Source organism: Anoplopoma fimbria, chromosome 10 (genome assembly GCF_027596085.1).
Source record: "Anoplopoma fimbria isolate UVic2021 breed Golden Eagle Sablefish chromosome 10, Afim_UVic_2022, whole genome shotgun sequence".
NCBI lineage: Eukaryota > Metazoa > Chordata > Actinopteri > Perciformes > Anoplopomatidae > Anoplopoma > Anoplopoma fimbria.
The window spans coordinates 13,955,899-13,981,084 of record NC_072458.1 but is presented as its reverse complement, the minus strand read 5'-3'; the positions used below and the strand labels follow the sequence as shown (position 1 = coordinate 13,981,084).

The 25,186-nt window shown below is 40.4% G+C and overlaps 2 protein-coding genes across 3 annotated transcripts; one reads left to right on the top strand and one right to left on the bottom strand.

Moving 5' to 3' along the window:
- Window positions 1-2,799: 2,799 nt before the first annotated feature.
- Window positions 2,800-7,859, top strand: tac1 (tachykinin precursor 1). The gene is made up of 5 exons (XM_054605416.1): window positions 2,800-3,192; window positions 4,619-4,721; window positions 4,817-4,840; window positions 7,199-7,255; window positions 7,335-7,859. Exons 1-5 carry the CDS (start codon window positions 3,073-3,075, stop codon window positions 7,379-7,381), a joined length of 351 nt encoding a protein of 116 aa, XP_054461391.1. The 5' UTR covers window positions 2,800-3,072; the 3' UTR covers window positions 7,382-7,859.
- Window positions 7,860-8,053: 194 nt separating this feature from the next.
- On the bottom strand, window positions 8,054-23,865 carry asns (asparagine synthetase). Of its 2 annotated transcripts, none has more exons than XM_054605406.1 (12): window positions 23,838-23,865; window positions 20,117-20,372; window positions 18,455-18,692; window positions 18,177-18,362; window positions 17,993-18,094; window positions 16,285-16,412; window positions 15,706-15,832; window positions 14,226-14,332; window positions 13,647-13,747; window positions 12,797-12,878; window positions 12,533-12,688; window positions 8,054-10,190 (listed from the first exon to the last, which is right to left on the bottom strand). In XM_054605406.1, the coding sequence occupies exons 2-12, from the start codon at window positions 20,363-20,365 to the stop codon at window positions 9,981-9,983; spliced, it is 1,686 nt and encodes a 561-aa protein (XP_054461381.1). In that variant the 5' UTR covers window positions 20,366-20,372; window positions 23,838-23,865; the 3' UTR covers window positions 8,054-9,980. The 2 variants fall into 2 exon arrangements, with proteins under 2 accessions (XP_054461381.1, XP_054461383.1); XM_054605408.1 differs by lacking the exon at window positions 23,838-23,865 and adding an exon at window positions 23,463-23,552.
- Window positions 23,866-25,186: the final 1,321 nt, after the last annotated feature.

Below are 25,186 nucleotides of genomic sequence, written 5' to 3'. Positions count from 1 at the left end.
TTCTTGGCTTTTCTAATTGAAATATAAATTGAATGTTTAAAACAATCCCTGTTTACATCAGGGAGTTTCTGATTTAGGTTGTTGAGCATCAACTATTGGCACTGTGTTGCTTTGACTCAGTCGTCTCTTCCAACAAACGATGCAATCTGGATTCATTCTATGCACAGAATCAACTTATGCTCTTATATATTCATGCATTTCAGAGTCACATTTGCTGCTGGATGCCTTATCAAACTGAGAGGAGTGTCCACAGTGACCGACCACGCAACACATCTGATCCTATTACCTATGCAGCAGCGATCATGACAGCAAACGCCACTTGGTCTCTCTGGACCTGACGTCCTATTTGTCCACATTTCCCCACATCGTAGGCTTATCTGTTTATCTCTGTGCCCCAACTTCATTAGCCCCCCTGCTCTCTTTACCTCCTGCTTCTCCTTTTCTAATCCTCCTCCTCCTTCTTCGTGGTTACTCCCTCCCATGGTTCCAACAGCTCCATCACCTCTCTCTCTCACTCTCTCTCTCTCTCTCTCTCAGCTTTCTCTCCTCACCTCCCCCTTCCGTCTGTTAATTGGATGAGCTGTCACAGTTGTGAGCATGATTAAATTCCATTTCGGAGTGCTTCGTGAGCAAAGAGCTCCCGTTGGTAGGGATAAGTAAATGTATATTAGTGTAACCATCGCACAGTCACTTCGACAGCTTTGGGAGTTCAACAGGACTTCTTCACTTTATGTGTCCCACAATCAAACATGATTGAAGAATTATAATCATGGTTTAAACTCAAGGCTCTGAATTCTCAGAGATAATAATAATAAAATATACAGAATATCAAGGTCAAATAGAGCCAGTCAATGCAAAGCTTCCTTCAAAAACACTGAACTTGATATTTCATCTTGGATTAATTAAATTAATAGATGAATAACACTTGCCATAGAAGACCAACTGAGGTCCATCCCCACCTCCAGGGAAAACATTTGCATTTGCCGATAGCACATGGGTAAATAAAATTAACTCATTGTCAATGGAATAAAGGCTCTTGGGCAAATCAAGCACTTGTTGAGGTGCACGGACGCTGAACTTGTTGCGGCAGAGTAGTCCTCTATTCATCCCGAACACCCTACCCTTTAAAAAACTGCTTTTCTGATGGAAATCAGTGGCGACCTCAGGGTCACACGCCCTTCTCCTTTCATTCACGGTTTGTAAACAGTTTCTTCTTTGAGCTGTAGGAACATCCTGTATACAGTATTACATAATACATGATGCATCAGGTGTAAGTGTCGCCAAAGTCAATATAAAAACGATACAAACACAGTGTATTTATATAGGAAAATAGATGGAATCATTTCCTCAAAATGTAAAATTTGCACTTAACCTGATTGAAAATATAACAAAACCGAGTAATGTATAAACCTGACCATCAATGTGATAAAATGTCCTAGCTTATATTTTAATAATATTTTACTGATAATGTGCGGATGCATTTGAGTAAAAGACAAAACGTTTGCAGGAGGCTTTTCTGTTCATTTAAAAAATTGGATTTAAAAGCCTGTTTTTGAAAGTGGAGATTTCCCAAGAGCAGTTGAGGCAAAAGAGAAATCACTGTTGACTCAGATGGAAATGAACATTTCATGGAGATTGAATCGTCCTTTTTTTTCCTTGAACGCTTGCTTGTGTGTAGCGCCATCTCCTGCACCCACGCTGATTGGTCCAATCAGACCAGAGTGGCTCTCATCTAAGATCCACTCTGTTCTGATGGACCAATCAGCGTGGGTGTGGGGTGGTTCATTTCCACATTGATAGGGATTTTACGTTTCATGGAAACTTGCCTGAAAACGAAGCACATCTTACCATCTATTGTCAATTTCAAATTATACATGAAGCCTACTTTACATTTGCAAACATGAAGTCAGTAGAAGTAAGTGTTTTTGAATAGACTCCCATCACACTAACAGTAAAATGTATACATTTTACAAAAACATGTTTGACATGAACCCTCAAAATGATTACATCGTCAGTTTTGAAAAAAATGTGATTACACCTGAAAAATGTTATTCCAAAATCAGTCAGGACATTTTTTTTTAATTATTGGGTCAAGATTGTTATTGAGTTATTACATTCTCTATTAGGTTAAGAGCAAAGGCGTTATTACATTCTCAGAAAATCATTATGGGCTGCTACGGTTACACGTACAAGCTGCGTAAAAGGAAGTGCGTCATCACAGACCTACGTGACCGTCACGTAATTATGTGTAGACACGAGCTTTCTGCTTCATGTACATGTCACGCAGCATAGAACTAAAGAAAACACTGTTCCAGCTGATTATAGACACCTGTGTGTATTACTCACCCAAACAATCACTGAGTGGCATCCAGAATAGAAGTAGGAGGCCTGTCGACTTAAAACAGGCTTTACATTGGGGAGTGACACTTATCAATAACTGAAACAAATCACCAATGAAGTGTTAAGCAAGAATACAAAGGTGAATACAACATTGAGCTATTATTCAGTATAAAATCTCCTCATCACAGACTAATAGCTCACATGAGGCCCGTTCATCACGAGGACACTCCAGTGAGTTTTATGATGACATCAATTATCAGGTTGCTGAATGACTTGATTTCTGAATATTTCTGATCAAATCTGATCCCATCCAGACTTTAAGGTGGAGAATGTCCAGTGACTCACGACATCAGAGGGCGTTGACTGTAACTACATTGAAGCAGTACTCGTGACATGGGTCGCAGTAATCACACTACCGGGATTGCTGATGTATATAAAGGAGCGCATGCGAGGCACTCTGGACAGGAGGACGCACAAGACAGAAAAGAAGCTGCTGCAGGGGCTGAGCACGCCAAGAGCTTTTTAGGGGTTTGACGCACGCACGCACACACGCACGCACGCACGCACGCTATGGACTACTGTTGAGCTCTTTGGAAAGAAGAAGCAGTGCGCGCACAGAACAGCTGCTGCTCGAACCTAACTAATTGTAATTTTTTTTTTTAAAGTTTTGAAGTTGAATATCATCGGTTATTTGAACACAACAGCCGGTCAAACAGAGACCATCGCAGCAGCATGATGAAGATACTGGTTTTACCGGTTTTAATGGCTTTTTTCGCCGTCGCCCAAGTTTTTTGCGAGGAAAACGACCCGAAAGAAGAGGCGGACTACTGGACGAGCAGTAATGACATTCAGGTAATCTGCTGCAAGAATGTATCTATCTATATATATATATATATTAAGAATTATTATTTATATGTATATATATCTTTTGGAGGAAAGTTGCATTAACCTGTAGATCCTAATGTAAGTTTGTTTAAACCAAATCTGAAAGAACTCAAAAGCTTTTGTTTTTGACTTAAAGGGATGTCGATTTACTGAGGTAAAGTTAAACCCAGCATCAGATTATAGCGTTTTATGTTTTATGTATCTATTTGCTACACAGCTTATATTTGCTATGCATTTTTCTGTAGATAGAGGTGAGCAATAATGATGAGATGATGTGGGACAATTATTAGAGGTGCGGGTATCAGCACTTTCTCTTTTTAAGGTTTTTGTAAGATGTGGTCCTGTGGATTTTTGTTATCTTTTACTCATTATTTTCTCTCTCCATTTGCCGTCAATTGAGTACAATATGATTAATTAGTCATAAATTGCTAACATGCAGTGTCACACCTTTTTGAATTGCAAGCAGTTGTGTGACTGATCAGTTTCGGTTCAAGGCTGCTTTTACTCAAAAACCCAACCAGTGTGAGTGAGATAATGATCCTCTCTGTTCTCATGCAGATCAATTAATATTCCCAAATTAGAGTCAATATAGAGATGCAGCTTCTTTTTTTTTCTCCAATGAAATATGTTAAACTTGATCCTAGAAAATATATCAGGGGAAACAATCTTGCATCCATAAATAATAATAGGATTTTAGGACCACCCATCATGAAGATGGAGAACGTCCTGCTCGGAGCAGCCAGCCGACAGGAAATTAAATCAACCCTTAAGTGCACACTATAGAGGGAGCTGAAGCCCAAACATTGTCCATCGACATGGAACGCACGTCCTGCGTTGACATTGGGAGTTGGAAACGCGCCAAGCTGCTCCATCAGCAGTCTAAACCGTACGGGGTCTGGGCCATTCTGCAGATGAACGAGCACCGCAATAAATCATCACTACTGAACGTGCGAGACATTAGTGGCCCTCCGGCTCCACGTCTCAGGCAGACTAGTGCACGCTGTGGAAATATATCCTGAAACACTTAATGGAAGTTCAATTCCAGCCGTATATGGATTATTACTGTGTGGGGCTTATGTGTGTGTGTGTGGGAGGTCAGTGTGGTGTGATGTGGTGTGTGTGTGTGTGGGATATCCTGATATATGAAGTCACATTAAGATGCATACAAGAACAGTTACAATTTAGTGACCGCCATTTAATAATATCTATCTGACCGGGTACAAATACCTTTTCACTGCTTTATTTTGTTTGCAAAAACGCTTTATGAATTCAACATTTTGGTGCTCTATGACATTAGGGCAAGGAAATGTCCAGTACTTATCCTCGTTAGCCAGGTTCTGCGCGCTCCTGATAGGTGTGTCATTCACTGACATTTGTATTTTCCTCCTCTCAGGACGGCTGGCTTGCCAGCGACCCATTCAGAGAAATCCTACGGCGGATGACAAGAAAGCCACGGCCGCATCAGTTCATCGGCCTGATGGGGAAACGCTCCATGGGTACGAGTCGCTGTCAACGCCACGCGGTTTGTCTTTCTCTGTGGACCGGTTTTTTTTATTTTTTATAACACGTTTCTCTCTGTTTCCTCCCACAGCAAATGCACAGATCACCCGCAAAAGTAAGTCACACATCACACTCACACAGCTGTCATTTCATTTCCCTCCAGTCCCTCGTTGTCACTGTCCAGTAAAAAAAACATCCGTCTCCATATTTCCTCATTTGTAGGTCTTTCAGATAAACTGAAGGATTTTATGTGTTACAAAAATACTACTCTGCAGCATATTAGAAATATTGAGGTCATTGGTCCCTCCCACACACACAAATATCTCAAATATCTTAGTACTTTCTCAAACCTTCAAAAAATGTTGTCAACCTAAAAGTGATCACACCTAACAACACCCATCCACGTGTATGTTTGCAATTGTGTAAATATATTCAACCCCACATTTCCATAAAGTTTACAGAGAGCATGATGTCAGCGTCGTCAGTGGGAGCTACTCCCTGCTAGTGGTAGGCATCAAATAAACCCAGTGAATTATTCAGAATGCTTCATAATACTAAAATGATATGGATTCATTTAGATTCTCATGCCTTATTGAAAGAAGAACAAGTATGGAGCCAGCAGGTGTTTAAGGGTATATACATATATACACATATATATATATATATATACCTTGCCTGTTAGTTTCAAACGCAGAGTTCCACTAGTGGAAGCTCATTGGGGGAAAAAAGAGCTAAGCCTTTCATATTTCACCAACAATATTACAAATAGAATATGTATATTTCTGTCAGTGGTTAGACATAGTGGGTTGATCAGAGGGAGAGCGCAAAATTTCAGAGGGTTTAATTAATTGACAACGATTGTTTTTTGCCTTCCTTTTTTATGAATGCTGGACCACATCCGCTTGTCAGCGAGGACGGTGGGCAAGAGCGTTTGTGACAAAGAGGGAAGAGATAAAGAGCGCACAGGGAAAAAAGGAATGAGGAGGAGGGGATTTTCTCTTTTCTCTGTCAGGGTTGTTATTTTCTTTGTCTAAATTAGTCACTGACTCTGTGAAGCAACACAGTGCAGCGTCAAGTTAAGTCTCATTTCTTCCTGTTATGCAGGCATGACTAGAAGTCACTCATCATTAGGGAGGTGAGAGTGCTGGGATCAATGCCCCAAGGACATCCCAGAATTCAATTGGATTGTTTACGCTTGTGATGGATAGAGGGGAATATGAATTTTACTCCCCATTGTACCCTCTGAACACATCTCTTGTTCTCCAGTCGACAGGAGATTCAGCTCCCAGTGACAGGGGGCATATTCGATATATTTACCGCAAACTCTCATCAGTCTAATGCAGATATTGATGTGTGTAATGTCAGATACTCCCTCAGGGCTCTCTACAGTTTTATAGCCCGATCCAATACACAACCCCCCCCCCTTGTGATCATATTACAGTCCATTACTGTGATTGACAGGGGCCCCAGCCAGGCTGTGATGCAGCTGTCTGTCACATTTACACCACTGAATACCTGACAGGACTAAGCACGGGACGATATGGAAATCTCATGTCGAATGAAGATCCCCACCAAAGTAACTGAGATTCACAATACTATCTGTGATAATGATCAAAATATGCTTAAAACACTTGGAATCCCTTTATCTTACATTTTGTTAAGAAACTAATATATTTATTTCATCATACATATGATTCTTTTTTTAAATACAGTAATAATAACTCATAAGGTACCTCTGCATAAATAAGGGATACATAAAACAACATTGTGGGGGTCAGCTCTTTCTTACATAATTCCTCTATTTTTCACTTCCCCTACCATGATAGTGAGCTGTTTCAACTCACTAGTTTGAGGATCTACACTGTTATCCTGATAATGGGAATTTGTCACGATCAAATGCGTAATCGTGACGAATCACAACCGTTTATTTTTTTCTTTTTAAGCCAAGATAAAACATATTTCATCCCATCCTCAGACAGGACCCAGTGTCTCGGAGCTCAGTTTGGTTCTGGACAAACCTGGTTTGGTTTCACAGAACTAAACTCAAAGTAAAAACACTTCTTTAGTCCACCTGTGATGCAAAACAGGAGACAACAAGGTCATTGACTGTGTACTGCCAGGGAATCCTGAGGAAGAGGTTACATTTCGTCACACACAGAATACACATGGCTGGTTTTGAAGAATAGTCTTTTATAGACTCAAACCGGGGTTAGGTTAATTAGGAACTATTAAATGAATGACTACAAGGAGAATACATTTAAAAGCCAATGAGTTAAGATTGAAATGATCAAAAATGCTCAGGCTTTTTAACTTTCTTCAGAGGGGACTGGGGTTGCTCGAGGGGAAGTGAACTTTTGACCTCAGTATCTCTAAAAATCTTGTTGCAGTTAACTAAACGACACTAAATCTGTTCAGTTAACGAGATGAAATGCTTTGATATGACTGTTTCACATCATATCATCTTACTTTGAAGGGCATAAAGTCAACTCTTTTGTCGGGCTGATGGGGAAAAGGAGCCAAGAAGAGCCAGGTAAGACGCATTAAAGTACACTCCGCTTTTTAAGTAACAAAAGTACCGGGTGAAGCTAACAGGCTCTCTCTCTCTGCAGGCTCGTATGAGTGGAGCACAATACAGACGTACGACAAGCGCCGCTAAGCCGTCTCCTCTCTACCAGCACCTGCACCCCATCGAGCCATTCCTTACCCGACGCTGGCTTTTGTTTTCCCTCAAACTGTGTATAGCTGTTAGTCGAATAAAAATGATTCTGTTTCCACATTGTAGTGATGTAGCAGTGCTGTACCTGTGCCAGTTTCCAGTTGCCCCAGCAGAAGGTCGTCGAGGGGAGGGGAGGGGGTGGGGTGGGGTGCCATGTATCAATGTTAGTGGTTTCTGTGAGCGTTCTTTCACTATCTGCCATGCTACAAAACACTAAATGTTGTTGTGGATCATCAAAGCAAGGCTATGCCCCATGGTATGCTACAAAAAAAATTTGCACTGCCAAAGTCACTGTATAGTGCCTCATTACTTTTTAATTGCAAATGATTGTTCTATAAATACAACACACCGGGGGAAAAGCACTCATTTCGGCTTGTAAGTGGCTTTTAGAATTTCCCCATCTGGTCAAATGGTGTGATATGACAGGATATCTGTGTGTTATGGTTCAACGAATATTAAAATTATTTTCTTTACTTGTTCAACTTTCAGCTTGCAAGTCGTGAATTCCTTGTGAAAAAAATCAAACTGGTGTTCAGAGCGTCTTTAGAAGTGGAGTAAGTGCGCACTCCGGTGGACGACAGAAACACTACACAAGGGACGCAATGTCAGAGTTTTATTTCAGCAGCAACGAGTAGAAAACAAGTCGGACAGATAATGGTGATGTTAGATGGACAAAATGACAGCCTCAAAAATATAATGAATGCAGCCCAGTACAACAGCCTTGCAACGGATTCTTTTGAGAACCTTCAAAGCTTCAATGTCCAATTTTTCCTCTGCGTGAGCCTTTCATGCTGTAATGGTAAAAGGACTGCATCGCATTGTCAGCCATTAATTCATCCATTTCCTGTAGTGCGCTCTCATGTCTCCACACTCAAACAAAGGGTGGGCGATATCGTCATACATCTTATCGTCCAGCACTAACTTCAACATTGTACAACAAACACACACACACACACACACTCTTGGAACAAATATCTGTTTGCATAGCCAGTCCTATAACCCCAACACCCAGTAGGAAAACAAACAGCAGAGGGGACATTAAACAGTGGGAAAAGCTTTGACAGTGTCACTGACAATGTTCACATATGACCAACCTCTATCCATGAGAAACTGTAAAAATGTAATTCACACATATTGTATATTATTCTAGTCAGCAGCCCTTTTGGTGTTAGCAGCTCTAAGTAAATCCATGAGGTTAAATTCTAAACCAACATAGACAAGTATAAAGTCCAGTGATGGTTTGAAGCTATTAAAGTAAATGACTCATGTCTAAGGTCATTCATGAGGCCACAGTATGTAAGAAGTACCATCAGGAAAACTTCTGCTGAACACTGTTGTGTTCATTACAGTGTAGAGCAAACATCACACTCAGAAGCTGAACCTCTACATCAGATCAGTGCTTTGAGCTGCTGATCAGTTTTTGTGCCCCTGTAAAAAATGTAAAGACACATATAAAAGCCGGTGTAACGGCATGTAGCCTATCATGATGGGTCGCTAAAGTTCAGACTCCTGCGACTCAAGGCTGGCTTCCAGCTTCACTGCAGCTGCTCGGTCCACTCTGGAACTACAAGAACTCCTAAAGTACCCAAAGGTTGATGTGGTGTTTACTGTGCTGGATTACCTATCTCCAGCCATTTCACATCTCTGCTTGGAAAGTAGGACATGGAGCTGGTATTACTTGTACGCTTTGGAAAATGGTTAACAAAAAATAACATGTTTTAACACATGAATGGTCCTTTAAACTATAGACCGACACGTCAGTCTAACCCAAACTTATGTACCGGTCTTTGTCAGCCTTTGATGCAGTTTGTCAGAATTAGCTTTAAGAGACCAGGCCAATGCTGAATTGTCTGAAACGTTTCTCTAATGTCCATCAGGGGCGACTCCTCTGGTTGTATAGAAGTCTCTGAGACCACCTCCGTAAACATGAGTTTGTGGTCTCAACGGCCATGATTCAGTAACGGAATAGTACCACATGTTTCAAACTGACACATTATACTTAATATTTGCTAATCAGGGCTGGTTGTGCTTTTGAAAGTATTAGCTAGACTTTGTGGGACTTATCTGTTTATTCATTATTTTTTATTAATACCAGCCCACCAACAGCTCACAATTCACTTTATCTCCCAAGGCATCTTTCTTGTTCCAAGTCTATTGTGTTATTTTCAGATTGTACAAAGTGAACACCCAGGTTAAAGTTACATGTCAATACTGAAATGATTGGCCGTAAATGGTTACAAAGCTGTGACGCATCCAGCTGGCAGCAGTGGAACAGGACATGAGGGATGTCCCAATTTATTTATGAACAAGCCCCTTAACAGCAGGTCTGACAAATTGCTGCTAAAGCTAAGCCTGACAAACTCCATCACAGTGAGAGATAAGATACACTCGGTATAACTCGTTCCAAATAAGCTGAAGTGAAGCTGAGTCTGACAAAATAAAGCCGAGTATGACACAAAGTATGACACAGGTAGAATGTTCTAAAAAAGGCCAACATGTTGCTGACTGACCCACGCAGACAAGCAGCTGTTCCAGTGAATCACTGGTCTTTATCTGGTTTATAGATGGCCAGGGTCCGGGCTGACGGGTCGCTGGCGTTGGTCCAGCGCGGCATCCAGTAATGGGAGAGCCACTGGGCCTTGCCCGGGTAATGCTTCTCAAACACCTGTCTGAAGTAGTAGGCCTCTTTGGTGCGTGGAGGGTTGTGAGGGAACGTCTTGTGGGCCTTCTCCATCTGGTCATCATTCACCTGAGGGACGACAGAACGCAGGTCAGACACAGTGGGGCTACACATGGCGTTCTGTGTACATTGGAAAACGTTAATAAAGCAGTGTGGAAGATCCAAACTACGACTAAAAGTATTCTGATTTATGAAACCTTGCACATGCCTGCCAGTACGCATTTCCTTTCATAAATCCCAAATGAACTTGGACGTGGATCCAGCCTCTACACGCCTATGTCCACTCATAAACGGACAATGCAAAGCACCACCTGAATGTTGCTGCATAGAAGTGAGCCTGCTGATCAGAGGTTCTTTATCAAGTCAAAAACTGGAAGAAGACCAAGAAAAATAATTACTGGTCCCTGAACACTCGTCCTCTAGCAGTGCCAGTGCACCCACCAGCTTGGTTTATACTCCCGCTTTGCACCGTAGAGCGAGCCTCAGCAGACGGAGTGCGAGTTGGCGGTACATACAACGGCATTCATGTGCTTTTCGTTGCATTATTCTCTGAAACGCCAGAGGGCGTTCAAACCAAATGAACTGTAAAGAATCGAGAAGACAAGTGTAACCCGCAAAACTCCATAAACCAACCAATCAGTGTATTGGAAGTTATTCGAAAACAGGAGTTTCATAGTTCAACAATGAAATATTTACTCATTTATTTTATTTGTGTCTATGATCAGGACTGATAATGAGGAGATGGAGTGTAACACTTTATTGTGACTGGAGGAGGCAGACTGTGTAGCGCTCTGGAGAAACAGTGTCAGTATTTTAGTGTTTTACACACTAAAACTATGCGAAAACAAAATTGTACTTGAATGCACCCTTTTAGAGGATTATAGAGGACCGATGATGATTTCGTCAGCTGCGCTCATTAGCACAAAAAGCACTGCTGGTTTGAATATTTACATTAAAGTACATTCATTTGTCGTGTTTAGCCGTTGTTTCCATCAGTGCTGCTGCTGCATATTTCCTTGATTTTACTCTTATTCTTGTGCTTTGCTATCATTGATTTATTGAACTCTGCACATCAATATTTTTTTTCTATAACTTTATCAAAGCAGATTTTGACTGAAAAAAACAAAATAGTGTCAAAAATGTATTGTAGAATTAAAGTGAAGTGAGTTAATCCATCAGAAAAAGGTATCATACTTTTAAGTGTATACTGATACTGCAACGGACGGATTATTGGTATTATTATTGTATTAGTTTGAAATGTTGGACTATGACGTCTCCTAGTGGTTGCATCAGAAAATACACTGTATACTCTGCTCTGTCAACATCAACTACTAAACCATAGTAGTCAGTCCAACAACAAGTATTATAAGGATCAGTTAATGTAATTTTATGATACAGGATTGCACAATGAAATGTAGCTGTATTAGAGATATTAAAAATATCTTAATGAGAATAAAGAACAAACAATAAAATAGATTAAATGCAATTTCAAAGAGGATGAATCATTAAAATGTTGAAATGTTTTTGTGATGGCGTGATTTATACCAGTGTTAATCCTGTTACCAAAAACTATGACTAAATACATTCGTCAACTACTTTTTTTTTCAACGCGACTGAGACGAGATGGCAACGACATCATTCAACACTAATGGTAAAATGTGGTTCTCTCTCTCTCTCTTCTGTCCTTCTGGTCTCAGTCCACTCAGTGCATAAAGTGTGGGTTAGGGTTAGGTTCTGGTGGTTGATCAGTGCATATTTCTGCATGTCGGGCGATGCTGATTGGCCCGTTCATCACTAATGAGCACAGTCAGGAGGACTGCATCCTTATTCATTCAACCTGTGTCTTTCATCAGATAATGATAACATTTAATTTGGGTTTTTGCCTCAACTAGCTTGTCTGAAATGTTCAATATAATTTGATGACTAAAAAAGGACAAAATATTTTGACTAAAAGTAATAACCTCAATTTTATGACTTTAGCAGACCAAAACATTTTCAAATGGCCTGTATGGCGTCGCAAAATTAACCTCAGTCAAACTCAAAAACAAGCGCCAACATATGGAGGCAATGGGTTGCGACAATTGGTTGTTCCGTTAGTCAATAGCCAAACACACCGTCCCAAACAATAAAAGTGAGCAAATTGTGTCTCTGGCTGCAGAGCATCAGCTGAGGGTCTGAGATGCACTCATCCGGTTGAGAGTAGGGCATAATTGAAAGGTGTTTTGACAAAGTGTTATCCACACAACGAGAGGTCTGTGAGCATGAAGCCAGAAAGATTTTAAATCTTGTGTCGTGTATTGGTCAGGCCTCCGGTGTATGAAGACCTTAAAACTGACCTGGCTGCCTAAATGAACATGGATTTAAAGTGAACACTGTTGAACGAGTCTTACGTGTCCTACTGTGAGACTTACCATGGACTCCAGGTGCTCCTGCAGGCAGATGTACCAGGACTTCTCCATGGACATCATACCGTCGCTGAAGGCCTCTTTGCGCCTCCACAGGATCTCATCCGGGATCAAGTTGAGATCTTTGAAGGAGTCCCTCAGGAGATGCTTCTCTACTCCATGCTGCTTGAGACAGGACAACGCTATGATCACAAAGCCTTACTGGAGCACTGCCTCCGAAGATGGCTCCCTGTGTGTCTTTCGGTGAGATAAACATCAGGATTAACTGACCTTGGGAATCCTCATCTCCTCGGGCAGGGAGAGGTAGTATGCTGTGAGTCTGTGGTCCAGGAACGGCACTCGGAGCTCCAGACTGAAGGATGGAAAGGAATGCAGATGAGCTGAGACATATAATTGAAGATGTGAAAGGATTGGAAGACATTTGGGTAAAAAACTGAACTAGTGGTACTGTATGAAATGGACAATGGCTCCATTACCAAGAATTTTCACTGTTCATCATTGGGGTGCTTTCATTTTTAATTCAGATACTTATACAGAACCGATATTACATTATTGGCTTCAATGGATGTTTAGGCCAATATTAAGGTATAATAAATCACATATCGCTCTAAATTATGAAGCATTATTCATTTTGCCATTGATATTACTGTTGAACGCTCTTATGAATGATTTACATTTTCATGGAAAAATTAAAGATGAGATTTTAAAAAACTGAAAATCACATTCATCAAAAGCTTTTGCTCTTATATTAATCAGTGCAATTTCTTATATCAGTTTATTGTGTCTCCGTGTTTCTACCAAATGAATTGACATAATATATATATATATCAAAGACGCCGCCAACATCCAAAGCCAGAAAGTAAACTACAATTTAAAAGAGCTGAAACTATTTGTGGATCAATAAGTCGATCAACAGAAAATTAATAGGCAACAATTAAAATGATCAATTAACAGTTTAAGTTGTTAAATTAGGCAAAGAAAAAAAAGTGCCTTTTCCAGCTTGACAACAAGTGACAACCCATCCTCTGCTGGTTTGTGTGTCATTGGCACACTGCAGTGGTTTTTGTTTATGGAGCGTGACTTGTTTGGTGACGGTGTTTAGTGAAGTAGAATTTGTTACCCGTTTGCAGCAGTGGTGCGATCAGCACGGAGGACATCGAACAAGTAGAGCTCCTTCATCAGTCGAACACTGTCCTCTGCAGCCGCTTTTGGAGTCGGAGCCTGGAGGAGGAACTCAACTACGTCAGCAGCTACACTACATGTATAATAAAGCCTCCTTTCAAACATGTTACAGGACAGCTCAAATGCTTGTTCTCTGTCTCTCCACCAATGTCTCTTTCCGTTAATGTGCTGTCATGTCTCAACACAGCCTTAAGGAACATGAAATGTTGGGTTGGTAATTTTCTTCCAAAAACATTTTTGATATTTTTGTAGAAATTCTCTTTACATCCTGAGAGCTTCCATGAATCAAATGCTCTGACAAAGAAAATAAATCTGCGCCGTAGCATGCTAGTTAGTTAAGCCCTGTTAATCGAGCTCAATGGACCATGATTTGTATCAAACTTTATACCGACCAGGCAGCAACCTCCAGTTCTGCAGAGTGAAGCCGATGAGGAAGTGTCTTAAAACCTGCATTCTCTCTATTGACCAGGTTTCTCTTGCAAAAGGCAAAGAAAAAAAAAAAGAAAAATTGCCTTGCCTTGTGGAAGTAAATGTATCCCTGAGTCAGCTCATCAGCGCCCTCTCCAGAGAAGATCACCACACTGTCAGACTTCTCCTTGATGTACTTTGAAACCAAGTACATCCCTACAGCGGAAGACACAGAAAGAACGGTTTACTAACAAAGAAATGGAGAACATTGTCAAATTTATGTCCCAAATATTATAATGGCGCAGATAAGAGCCTTTGAAAGATGGCTACAATTATAAAAGATGGTTTGAGCAGCCTTGATGATTGATCATCATTGAAGCATTGAAGATGGGCTCACACTACAAACAGATGTTCCTTTCTATGGACCATTTCTGGGCCAAAATTAATTGAAAATAAATAATGGCATAGAATGATGACAACTTAAACTGTTAAATTAACAAATGACCACATTAAATAACATATGGTCACATCTTTAAATACAATTAAATGCACTATAAGATATGATCATGGTTTATTTTTGTCAGGCTTTGATATGGTTTCATTGCAGTCATTTATTTCATTATGATTTTATCAATGCATATTGTGATATATAATTGGATTGCAGTGCTGGGTTGTGGCCGCTCAATGTCCCATGGTTTGACCTCCATTGACCTCTTTTTACTAATCTCACTGGATTCCACTGTGATTCAAACGAGCCAATGGGGAGGAAGAGGAATGCAGTGATGCAGCAGGCACATTTTTGTCACATCAATCAGCAGAAATGTGAGGCGACCTTTGAAATGCCCTGTTAGCAAAACCAAATCAGTTGCCAATATGGATTTAAATCCCCTGAGAACAATATAGAGTCTTCCTTAAACTTAAGTGACATAAAAGGAAGTTTAAGCAGAATGAATTCAGAATGTCACAAATATGAGAGACCAAATTGGACCTCCTACCAGTGGTGTCTTTTATTTCAACATAAAATGTAAGAAAAGATATGTTTCAACACAAACGCTCAATAAATCAGATTATGCTACTTGGTATAAACCATGGATGTCACCATACAAGACATTTAGTGGACAATGCAAATACCAGTGAAATTCCACAATTCTCACCGTCTTATTCAATACCATGATAAAAAACAAAACACTTAAAGCTAGTGAGGAAGTTCAACATGTCCTAATTCCCCCTCCCTCTATGTATTTGTTATTGCTGTCAAAACATCTCCTTCAAACAACTGTATTTATTTGGGTTTCTGGCAAAAACTTAATTCTACAAGATTACATTCCAACATTTGATGTGTTTACCGTTGTCTAATACTCATATTTACTGAAAAGAGCTCAAACACGTCATAAAGAAACTCAATGCAACCTCCATTAATGTTAGCTGTTAGCTCTGCAGGACTGTGTGCTTCCCACCGGTTGCTAACAGCTAATGTTAACTAGCTCTCCTCCTGCTGATTTTGAGAAACAGATTTGTAGTTCACAATGTGTATGTGTGTATATATATATATATATATATATATATATATATATATATATATCACTCACCAACAGAGGCACGTATGGTTGTGATGTCATAGGTCTCCAGGTGATAGATGACATCCTCAACAGCTTGGATGCCTTCTTCTGCCGTGAAGTTCACCTCGTGGTGTTCGCTGCCAATGTGAGCTGCAACCTGAAGAACGAAACCACAAACTGACTAAAACACACCAAACTGTTTGTTTTGCAGACCAACTGCATATCATAAGATACCAAGTGGTCAGATAAAATGGGTAACACTTCACATTAACCATCATTATAAAAAATGGTAAATTGATCATTTATTGAAATGTAGTTATTTGACAGTTAATCAATTCAGCGATAATTAAAATAGGTTAACTAATTATTGGTAATGCTATAAAATATGTTATTTAAAAAAAATATTACAATAAAGTCACACACATTATAACATTTTATATTCTATATTAAGAGTTTGTTGATGATTTCCAAATAATTTGTGAACCTTTAAGAAAATATGTTTGTAACACAGCTTGGTTTGTAAACCTTCTATAATCATTATCTGGATGGCTATTACAAAGTTATGGTTCTTTTAAGCAGCTAATGTTGCTTTCTATCAGAAGAACCGACCTTACGAGCGGCCAAGATGTCTGGACTGTCCTCTGACCCGATGGAAAACGTCTGGATGGGATACTGCAGCTTCTCCTCCTTGGCCAACTTTACCAGCGTAGCCGAAACCAAACTGGAGTCCAGACCACCTGAAGAAGAGACAACGCGAGTGAGTGATCATCAACATCAATCAAGGATGCCTTTCCTCAGTAACGCTTACCAAGAGTTATCTTTATTCAGGCTACGCTGATGACAACGTAACAAATACTGATGATGTAACGTGAAAATGTGTGGGCACTGTTGTTCTAAGCAAATTACATATTTGGACAGAACAGACACTTACAAGTGTGTTGCATTTTGAAAATATGCCAACTGAACTGCCTTGTATTTTATATAACATTACCAATATTGTTCATATGTTTTCTGTATGTGTTAAACATTAGCATAAGCCCATCAGATTCTTTGGTCAGTCAGCCATAGGGCTGGTCACACCAGCATTTTTAACCAAAATAAATTAGTTTCAATGGAAATGCTACAATCAGTGGACTCAATAAAACAAAATCTGGACAAAATTCTGTATTGAGCTTCTTTCATATGAAGTTTGACATGTTAATTTAGGGACGCACTGATTTATTGTCCGGACATCGGTATCAGCCGATATTTTCCATATTTATCTGTTGTATTGCATCAGTCAACTGGTCATTTTGCGGTCGCTCTCGCCACTTGCAGGACACCCTCTGGCATTAGGATGGGTGCCGTGCATCGTGTGCTCATGTGGTTTTGTTAACAAATAGAAGTGAGAGAAAAAGTCGGCCATGTGGGAATACTACACTGTCTCTGGGAAAGATCAGTTACAATAAGGTTGTCGCGTTCAATCAAAAATAAAGCAGTCTGACGAGGGCTGACGCAGCACCCAGTACGTTACAGCGGGAACGTTCTCCAAGCCCGTCGCCCATAACGGGGATCCAGTCCCTGATGATCAAAGCACAGCAGCACGTTGGGCCGCCGCGCTGTGGTAGCGAGTAGCGCTCCATCCCCTCCCAGCGGTGTTCTGCAGCTACTAGTCAACTACGTTTATTGATCGTGGATAACGTTGTTCTCTCAGACAGAAAAAAAACACTTAAATTGCTAAATTGCATTGCTAAATATACTTGGGCGTTTTTTGACATACCTGGGTGGCCCGTCTCAGTGTAGTATGCATGTGGAAAGCACTGTTTATGATCTAATCGCTTTCAAATTTATATTTAATTACACCCAAAACAAATATTGTTGTCGGGTAATGTGTTGGAACATTCTTCTCATTGAGTAGGAAGATGTATAGCCAGACGTATAGCTTTTGAAGCATTTCTTTTTGAGAATCTTATTCAGGTGACAGATTATATCAAAGGTTGTGATATGCATTTGTAATATTGAATTTATGCTCATACAAAGACAGAGTAATGAGCTGCTGAATGACTTCCAAACAGATAACTTATTTTTTGTATATGAAGATGTCTTTGTTTCCATGGCACAAAAGGGGAATAAATAACAGCCAAAACAAAGCTACAACAACATGGGTGTAAGTATTTTCAACATCAGTATCGGCCACAACCTTTAGATGTCCCACCATCTAAAGGTTAAGCTAGTTTATGGTACAGGATGACTTGGGATGTGAGGAAACAGTGTTTATTTTTATGAAGGCTTATGTTCAAATAAAGTATCTTAGGTCATTTTCCGTATTTTAAATTACCTGACAGAAGACAGCCAATTCTCCTTTGAGCCATGAGACGTTTCCTCACAGCATTCTCAAACAGGGCTCTGATGTTGCTTTTCACCGTTTCCTCATCAAAACCTGCAGGGACATCAGCTGATAAAATCCCAAACATTTACAGAATGAGTCAAGAAACACTATATAACAAGGACCGGTTTCATACTTGTAGGCAGTCTCTCCACAGTGTCGTAGACGGCATGAGCGGGCTCTTTGGTGCAGCAGTGAAACTGCTCCATCTGAACGGACTGAACTTTGCCATTGTGCTTCAAATCAAAGGCCTCAAAGTGCCCAGGGAGAAGGGGAACGATGTTGGCAGGGGAAGCCGTTGCATGGGTGATGTCTGTAAGTCCTGTGATCAGAATAATAACAAGTTGAACAATGCAAAAAAAAAAAACGCTGTAAAACAAGTAGAGTATTAGAGACCCACCACTATCCCATTACCTTTGGCTTCAGAGCAGACTGCAAGAAATCCATCGTCCGTGAGGAATTTGAACAAAGGCCGGACACCGTACGTGTCTCTCCCCAGAAAGACTTTCCTGTTGGCAGTGTCCAGCAGAATAAAAGCAAAGACACCATCCAGGAGGGAAGCCATCTTTTGGATGCCGAAGCGGTCATACAGATGGAGCAAAATCTCCCCGTCCACTTTAGTCTGGTGATCAAAGTCAAACTGCTTCCTCAGCTGAGGAAGAAAATGGGAAAATAACACAGACAGGGTTATTTTAGCCGTGTTGATACAACTGCGTTTCCACCAGGACGTTCCTGGTCATTTTTAGTCCGAGGGGGTACTATTCAGAGAACTGAAAGGTTCGCTCAGCCAATTGTTGTCTGCGTTTCCAAAGTGGTCTAAAGACCTGCGATGACCCAGCAAATTAGTATGCTGACGTGGGGGAAAAAAAAGAGACATGACATGAGACGAGGGCTGCTGGTGGTCAAAGGGTAAACATGTTATTGTATCATTGCTCAAAAAGACTGTACATTTTTTATTTAATTATCAATCAATGCTTTATTTAATTTGTAAAAGATATGTGCCCCTCAGTATGCTAGCATGGATGTTGGATGTTGCAGGGACTGTGATTAATGCAAATGCAGATCCAACTATTCTAATTGCATATAAAAGGAATATTCTTTATATAGGAATATTCTTTCTCAGAAATTATGCATATGGCAGTGTGTTCTTTTTACGATGAAAATATCGGAGTATATTGCCTTTCTTAGAGTACGGCAATATATTGACTGGTAACCCCTTTGTCATGATTTATATCGTATAGCCAGATTTTGTGAATTTGCTTTTGAAATTTCACTGTTTCAAGTGCTCTGTAGGCTCTTACCAATGATCAGCAGGGCAAATATTGGCCCATGTTAGCTTATTACAGATATATCAGTGTTTGTGTTTGTGCAAGAAATTACATAACAGAAATGCCAAAGATCTGTGTTTCCGTTACATAGTTTGTTTATCAGAGTGAAGTGACCAGTTTATTTTGCAATATAAATTGTCACACTCTTTACTATCAACCTTTAAGATATCCTTAGCAAAATATGTTGTTTATGTAAAAAATGAACATCTGCCAATATATCAATATATATACACACTATATGACATTACATATGTCAATATTTTGAAAAGTTTAATGACAACTGGTTAGTTGTTAAACAAACAGAACTAAGGCACTGTGCATGTCCTCTTAAAGGTCCAATGTGATTGAGTGGGATCTACTGGCAGAAATGGAATATGATATTAATAAGTTTGTTTTATTTAATCAACTGAAGCTTAGAATTGTTCTGTTTTTGTTAGCTTAGAATGAGCCACGTATATCTACAGAGGGAGCGGGTTCTTTTCACGGGGTCTGCCATGTTTCTACAGTAGCCCAGAACGGAAAAACCAAACACTGACCCTAGATAGGGCCATCAGTATTTTGCCGTTGGCTACCGTATTCTCCTACAGGCCTGGCACACAAGAGAAGTTTCAGCTGGTTGCAATCTGCAACCTCACCATCAGATACCACTTTATCCTCCTACACACTGGACCTTTAAGAGATTCAGAATAAAGTTTTTCAATCCACCGCTAACACGGATGCCATCACCGAAGCGGCTACCATGTCTTACCGTGTGATGGTTGTAAATTTCCCCATTATAGCAGAGCCACAAGAAAGGGAACTTCTTGATGCGCAAGGGCTGCATACCATACAGCTGGTCCACGATAGCCAGCCGGTGGAAGCCGAAACAGCAGTTGGTGAAGCCGTTGACATTCTCAAAGCGGAAGGCATCGGGGCCCCTGTGGGCGATCTTCATGGCACTGGTGCACTGGACCGACAGACACTCATCACTGCCAAACAAAGCCCAGATTCCACACATTTCACAGCTGTTGAAGAGGGACAGAAAAACAAGACAGACAGTGTTGATAAGTGTTAAGTTTGTAATAATGTATGCAATATAATAATGTATACAATGAGAAACCAGTTATCTGAAATGTTTAATGCCATCGAATATATACTAAATGAAGTCCAGAACCAAGAACTATCTGTTGTTGTTTTTTTATCATTTGTGGAAAAACTAATACAATGTTTTTTAAGTTTTAGATTTCTGAGAAATGCTTGTGTAAAAAATGAAAAATACCAGATGGTAAGGATTTCCTAAAAATAGCTGAAAACCAAATTAAAATATGAAGTTGTATTCACTCCAGAGACATTAACGCTAAAGAGCTATTGTGAGTCAACAGCCTCATGAGGAGTTAATGCAACACAGAGAGGTCAATAGTTGGTTGTTTCACCTGCACTTGAATAACGGGGGATCAAATTGCGGATTAAAAGAACAACTGTCCCTTCTGGCTTTGGGCGGAAGATTCATTTCACAGCACCAAAAGTTCCACAACCCTTACTAAGCCTATACATGATTATTTAGTTCAACTAAGATATTTACAGTACCAGTCAAAAGTTTGGACACACCTTCTCATTCAATGGTTTTTCTTTATTTTTTTCTACATTGTAGATTAATATTGAAGACATCCAAACTATGAAGGAACACATATGGAATTACGTGGTAAACAAACAAATGCTCAACAAACCAGAATATGTTTTATATTATATTTAGATTCTTCAAAGTAGTTGAATGAGAAGGTGTGTCCAAACTTTTGACTGGTACTGTATATAAATTGTTGTACAAAACCATGTAACAAATACAAAATACTTTACTCCAGTACACTTAAATATAAGCTTTAACATTATTAAAAAAAGCAGACCTACGAAGCGTATTTCATAAATTCTATCCACTGCAGCAGACTGCTCATAGGTAACAACAGGTGCAAAAGGTTTTCACTGAGCTAAAGTTACGGGCCTGCTTTGCCTGCACTGATTGGTGTGCTATTACAGCTACAGACCTGGATTAACTCACTGACTCATCTTAGATCAGTTTTTGTAAGGCTGCGTGTGCCGACTCAAACCTTCAGCACATACAATCACTCGGTTTGCTGTGAAACCCAGGCAGCTCTGCCGGGACAAGGAGTAGAACTAGAGTAGGGGGGAGGACTCCTGTACAACCAGGCCAGGAACCAGACAGCCACCTCCGGTTCTGCCGAGTGAAGCCGATGCAGGAGCGTCTTAAAACGTGCCTTCTCTCTACTGACCACCAGGGTCGAAAAAGAAGTCTGATTGTATAGAAGTCAATTAGAAAATGACTCTACTGCTCACTTGATTTATTACCTCAGTAAACATTGTAAACATGAGTTTATGGTCTCAATCTCTAGTCTTCTTCAATACAGCATGATGTTCATTTAGTAAACTGTCTTCCATTTAGAGTCAAATAGACCAGAAAGCAGGGAATGCTTTAGGGCGGGATTGACAGCTACTAGAGATTCCATCCATCCATCCATCGTCCGTTACCGCTTATCCAGTTAAGGGTCGCAGGGGTGCTGGAGCCGATCCCAGCTGTCAATGGGCGAAGGCAGGGTACACCCTGGACAGGTCGCCAGCCTATCACAGTACTAGAGATTCCAAATATGGTAATATGTTGGCGCCGGCCGTAATCCGAGATGGCGACAGCCAAAGCGTCAATCTCAAGGCTTCATAACGGCAGTCCACAAACCAATGGGTGACATCACGATGAATACGTCCACTTCTTATTTACAGTCCATGACAGGAACACACTGACAAAAGGAGTTCGGAGTAGCAAAGAGCGGCTACTCTGAAAAGATGACAAACAGGTTTTCAGCCAAGGAAGCTGCATCATTGTGGAAGAGCCGGCAGGACGGCACAAGCACCAGTTGACCACTTTGGAGTCCCATCAGCTGGCCCACCAGCGAACGCGAAGATCAGGGTGGCTCCAGGCCCAGACGGCGCGCCTCCCTTCCTGTCAGAAAGTCTGTGCTGACCAGCTGCCCCCTACTTCACACGGGTCTTCTACAATTCAGTGGAGCTGTGTGAAGTCCCCTTGCTTCAAACGCTCCCAACCATCCCGACCCCCAATAAACCCTCAATCACCGGATTAAATGAGGTTCCATGCCCGTCGCCATGACGTCTGTAGTCATAAAATCCTTTGAGACTGGTGTTATCAAACCTGAAGGACATTACAAGACCCTTCCTGGACCCCCTTCAGTTTCCTACTGGGTTAACGGCTTAGTGCATGATGCAGTCAACACAGGTCTGCGCTACATCCTGCAACACCTCGACTCTGCAGGGACACACGAAAGCATCCACCTGTTATTGGATCATAAACTCCCAGCACCCAGATCATCTGTTAAAACTGCTGAAGTATGCATAGCTGGCCCTCTGGCATGGTCACGACAACCTGGAGCTGAGCGCTCTTAAAACTGTGGGGATGACAGTGGACTTCAGGGGGAGCCCCACTACACTGCCCCAAAAACACTATACTGAACAACACTGTGTATGCTGTTGAAGCCTTCAGGTTTCTGGGATCCACCATATCCAAGACCCTAAAGTGGACTTCCAACATAGACACCATGAAGAAAGAAAGCCCCAGAGGCGAATGTTCTTCCTGCTCCAGCTCAGGAAGTTAAATCCAGTTCTTCACTGCAATCATCCAGTGTGTTCTCTGCACGTCCATCACTGTGTCGGTCCATTTAGCCACCGAACTGGAACAGACTACACCAAACAGTCAGAGAAAATCATTTGGTGCAAGCCTGCCCTCAATCCAGGATTTATACACCTTCAGATTATTTTTCCATTACTTGTGCACAAAACATCCTATCTATTATTAACTTAATTTGTCCAGCTTTGTTGTCCTTAGCTGTCATTTCTCTATCTCTGTGGAAGCACATCAAATTCCTTGCATGTGCAAACCTACTAGGCAAATAAATCAGGTTCTGATTACAATATGCTCTTGTGTTCTAACTAACACCGAGCTCCTTTCAAAATCCTACTAACTAAAACTGTGAATAGCTGTGGCCAAAAACGTTAAACGCTAACAACATGGCTACGGAGCTCTCATACATTATTACCTGGTATTGCTCAACTCGGCACGGACAAAGCTGCGCTTGTTTCCGTATAATGTCAGACAGGTTCATCCTTTATTCCCACCACTGTCCTCCGCCGCGGTGGAACCACCATGAGGCGGAGGACAGTGGAATGATGTATCATGCTCGGATTTGTACGAACCAAGATGCTGCCCGATGGGCTCACGTATACGCCGAATTTTCAGTAACACCCAACCCATTCAGGATCGGTCAAAAGTTATGTGTGTGCAGTTTTACTTGCTAACATATTAAACTACTTTTAAAAACTCTGTTTAAGTGAGAGTCACTATATCAGTCTGACGTTACCGCCCGAGACAGATGAACAGCACAAACACACACTAACTAAGCCACTTAACTGACCCGTTCTCTTCAAATGCTTCCCGCAGGTCTGATGGTTAAAGACAGTAGCGTCTCTTGGATGTTCCGCAGCTGATATATTTAGTGAAGACACAGAATGTATAACCGGAATTAGTTACGGTGCCTTCAAAATAAGAGCGTACAGGTACCACTGCGTTGTAGCAGTGAGGGAAAAGCTACAATGCAGCCACAAATTATACTATATGTAGTGTTAAATCTCGAGAATAAACTACAGTTAAAAAAATATATAATAGTAGTTAGTAGTTTCTTGTATGGCATAATTTTCTGCAAAAGCTAACTTACATAATAGCGATGGTCAAATTGTCAGTCATATTACTACATACTCTTCGGTAAACGTTTTATTTTGAAGGCTATGTCCACAGACAAGAGGGCTGTTGTTTTAACTTGACGGTGCAGCCTCATGTCCACCTGCTACAGTAAGTGGCATGTAATGTTGCATCACCTACAGATAGTGGTAAAGGAAGCATAAACATACTCTGTTGCAAGTAAAGGTCCTGCATATGTTAGTCGAGTAAAAGTAAGTAGGCCTATAAGGAATTAACTTAACCCAGCCCATACGTAAATGTAATATATCAGAATCAGAATAAGCTTTATTGAATTTGACTCCGGTTTCACACGCTCACTGGTACTGAGAAACAGACAAATAAACAAAGAATAAAAAAGGACAACGACAATGAAGTTATTGAATATATGACATATATGCCCCTATATCAAGAGTGACGACGCCATATATATGTTACATTTAAGGCAATATATTAGTATCACATACATACGTGAACTGGATATATGTGGATATAAGTTTATAACATATATGGAATACCCCTAATAAAATTTGTATATGTTACATATATAAAAAATAACTATAGTATATGGTATTATATGTTGCAACCATATATGCTTAAAATATATATCTTTTTTATATATGTGCGTTTATTAAAACAACATATACAGTGGGGGAAATAATTATTTGATCCCTTGCCGATTTTGTAAGTTTGCCCACTGACAAAGAAATGAACGATCTATAATTGTTATGGTAGGTTTATTTTAACATTGAGAGACAGAATATCAAAAAAAAAATCCAGAAAATCACATTATATAAAAGTTATAAATTGATTTGCATTTGATTTGCCCACTTTGTCAGTGGGCAAACTTACAAAATTGGCAAGGGATCAAATAATTATTTCCCCCACTGTACACAACAATGTATGCTAATATATGTTTTTCTTATAAAGACATACAGCGGGTAAAATAAGTATTGAACACGTCACCATTTTTCTCAAATATATTTCTAAAGGTGCTATTGACATGAAATTTTCACCAGATGTCGGTAA

Bases quoted from the DNA above. Each gene is read 5' to 3' on its own strand.
- tac1 (XM_054605416.1), top strand. From the start codon at position 3,073: ATGATGAAGATACTGGTTTTACCGGTTTTAATGGCTTTTTTCGCCGTC. The intron at 4,722-4,816 runs GTACGAGTCGCT...TTCCTCCCACAG, and splicing joins GATGGGGAAACGCTCCATGG to CAAATGCACAGATCACCCGC. The intron at 4,841-7,198 runs GTAAGTCACACA...CTTACTTTGAAG, and splicing joins TGCACAGATCACCCGCAAAA to GGCATAAAGTCAACTCTTTT.
- asns (XM_054605406.1), bottom strand. From the start codon at position 20,365: ATGTGTGGAATCTGGGCTTTGTTTGGCAGTGATGAGTGTCTGTCGGTC. The intron at 13,748-14,225 runs GCAAGGCAATTT...TTCCTCCTCCAG, and splicing joins GATACATTTACTTCCACAAG to GCTCCGACTCCAAAAGCGGC. The intron at 12,689-12,796 runs GTCAGTTAATCC...TGTCTCAAGCAG, and splicing joins AGGAGATGAGGATTCCCAAG to CATGGAGTAGAGAAGCATCT.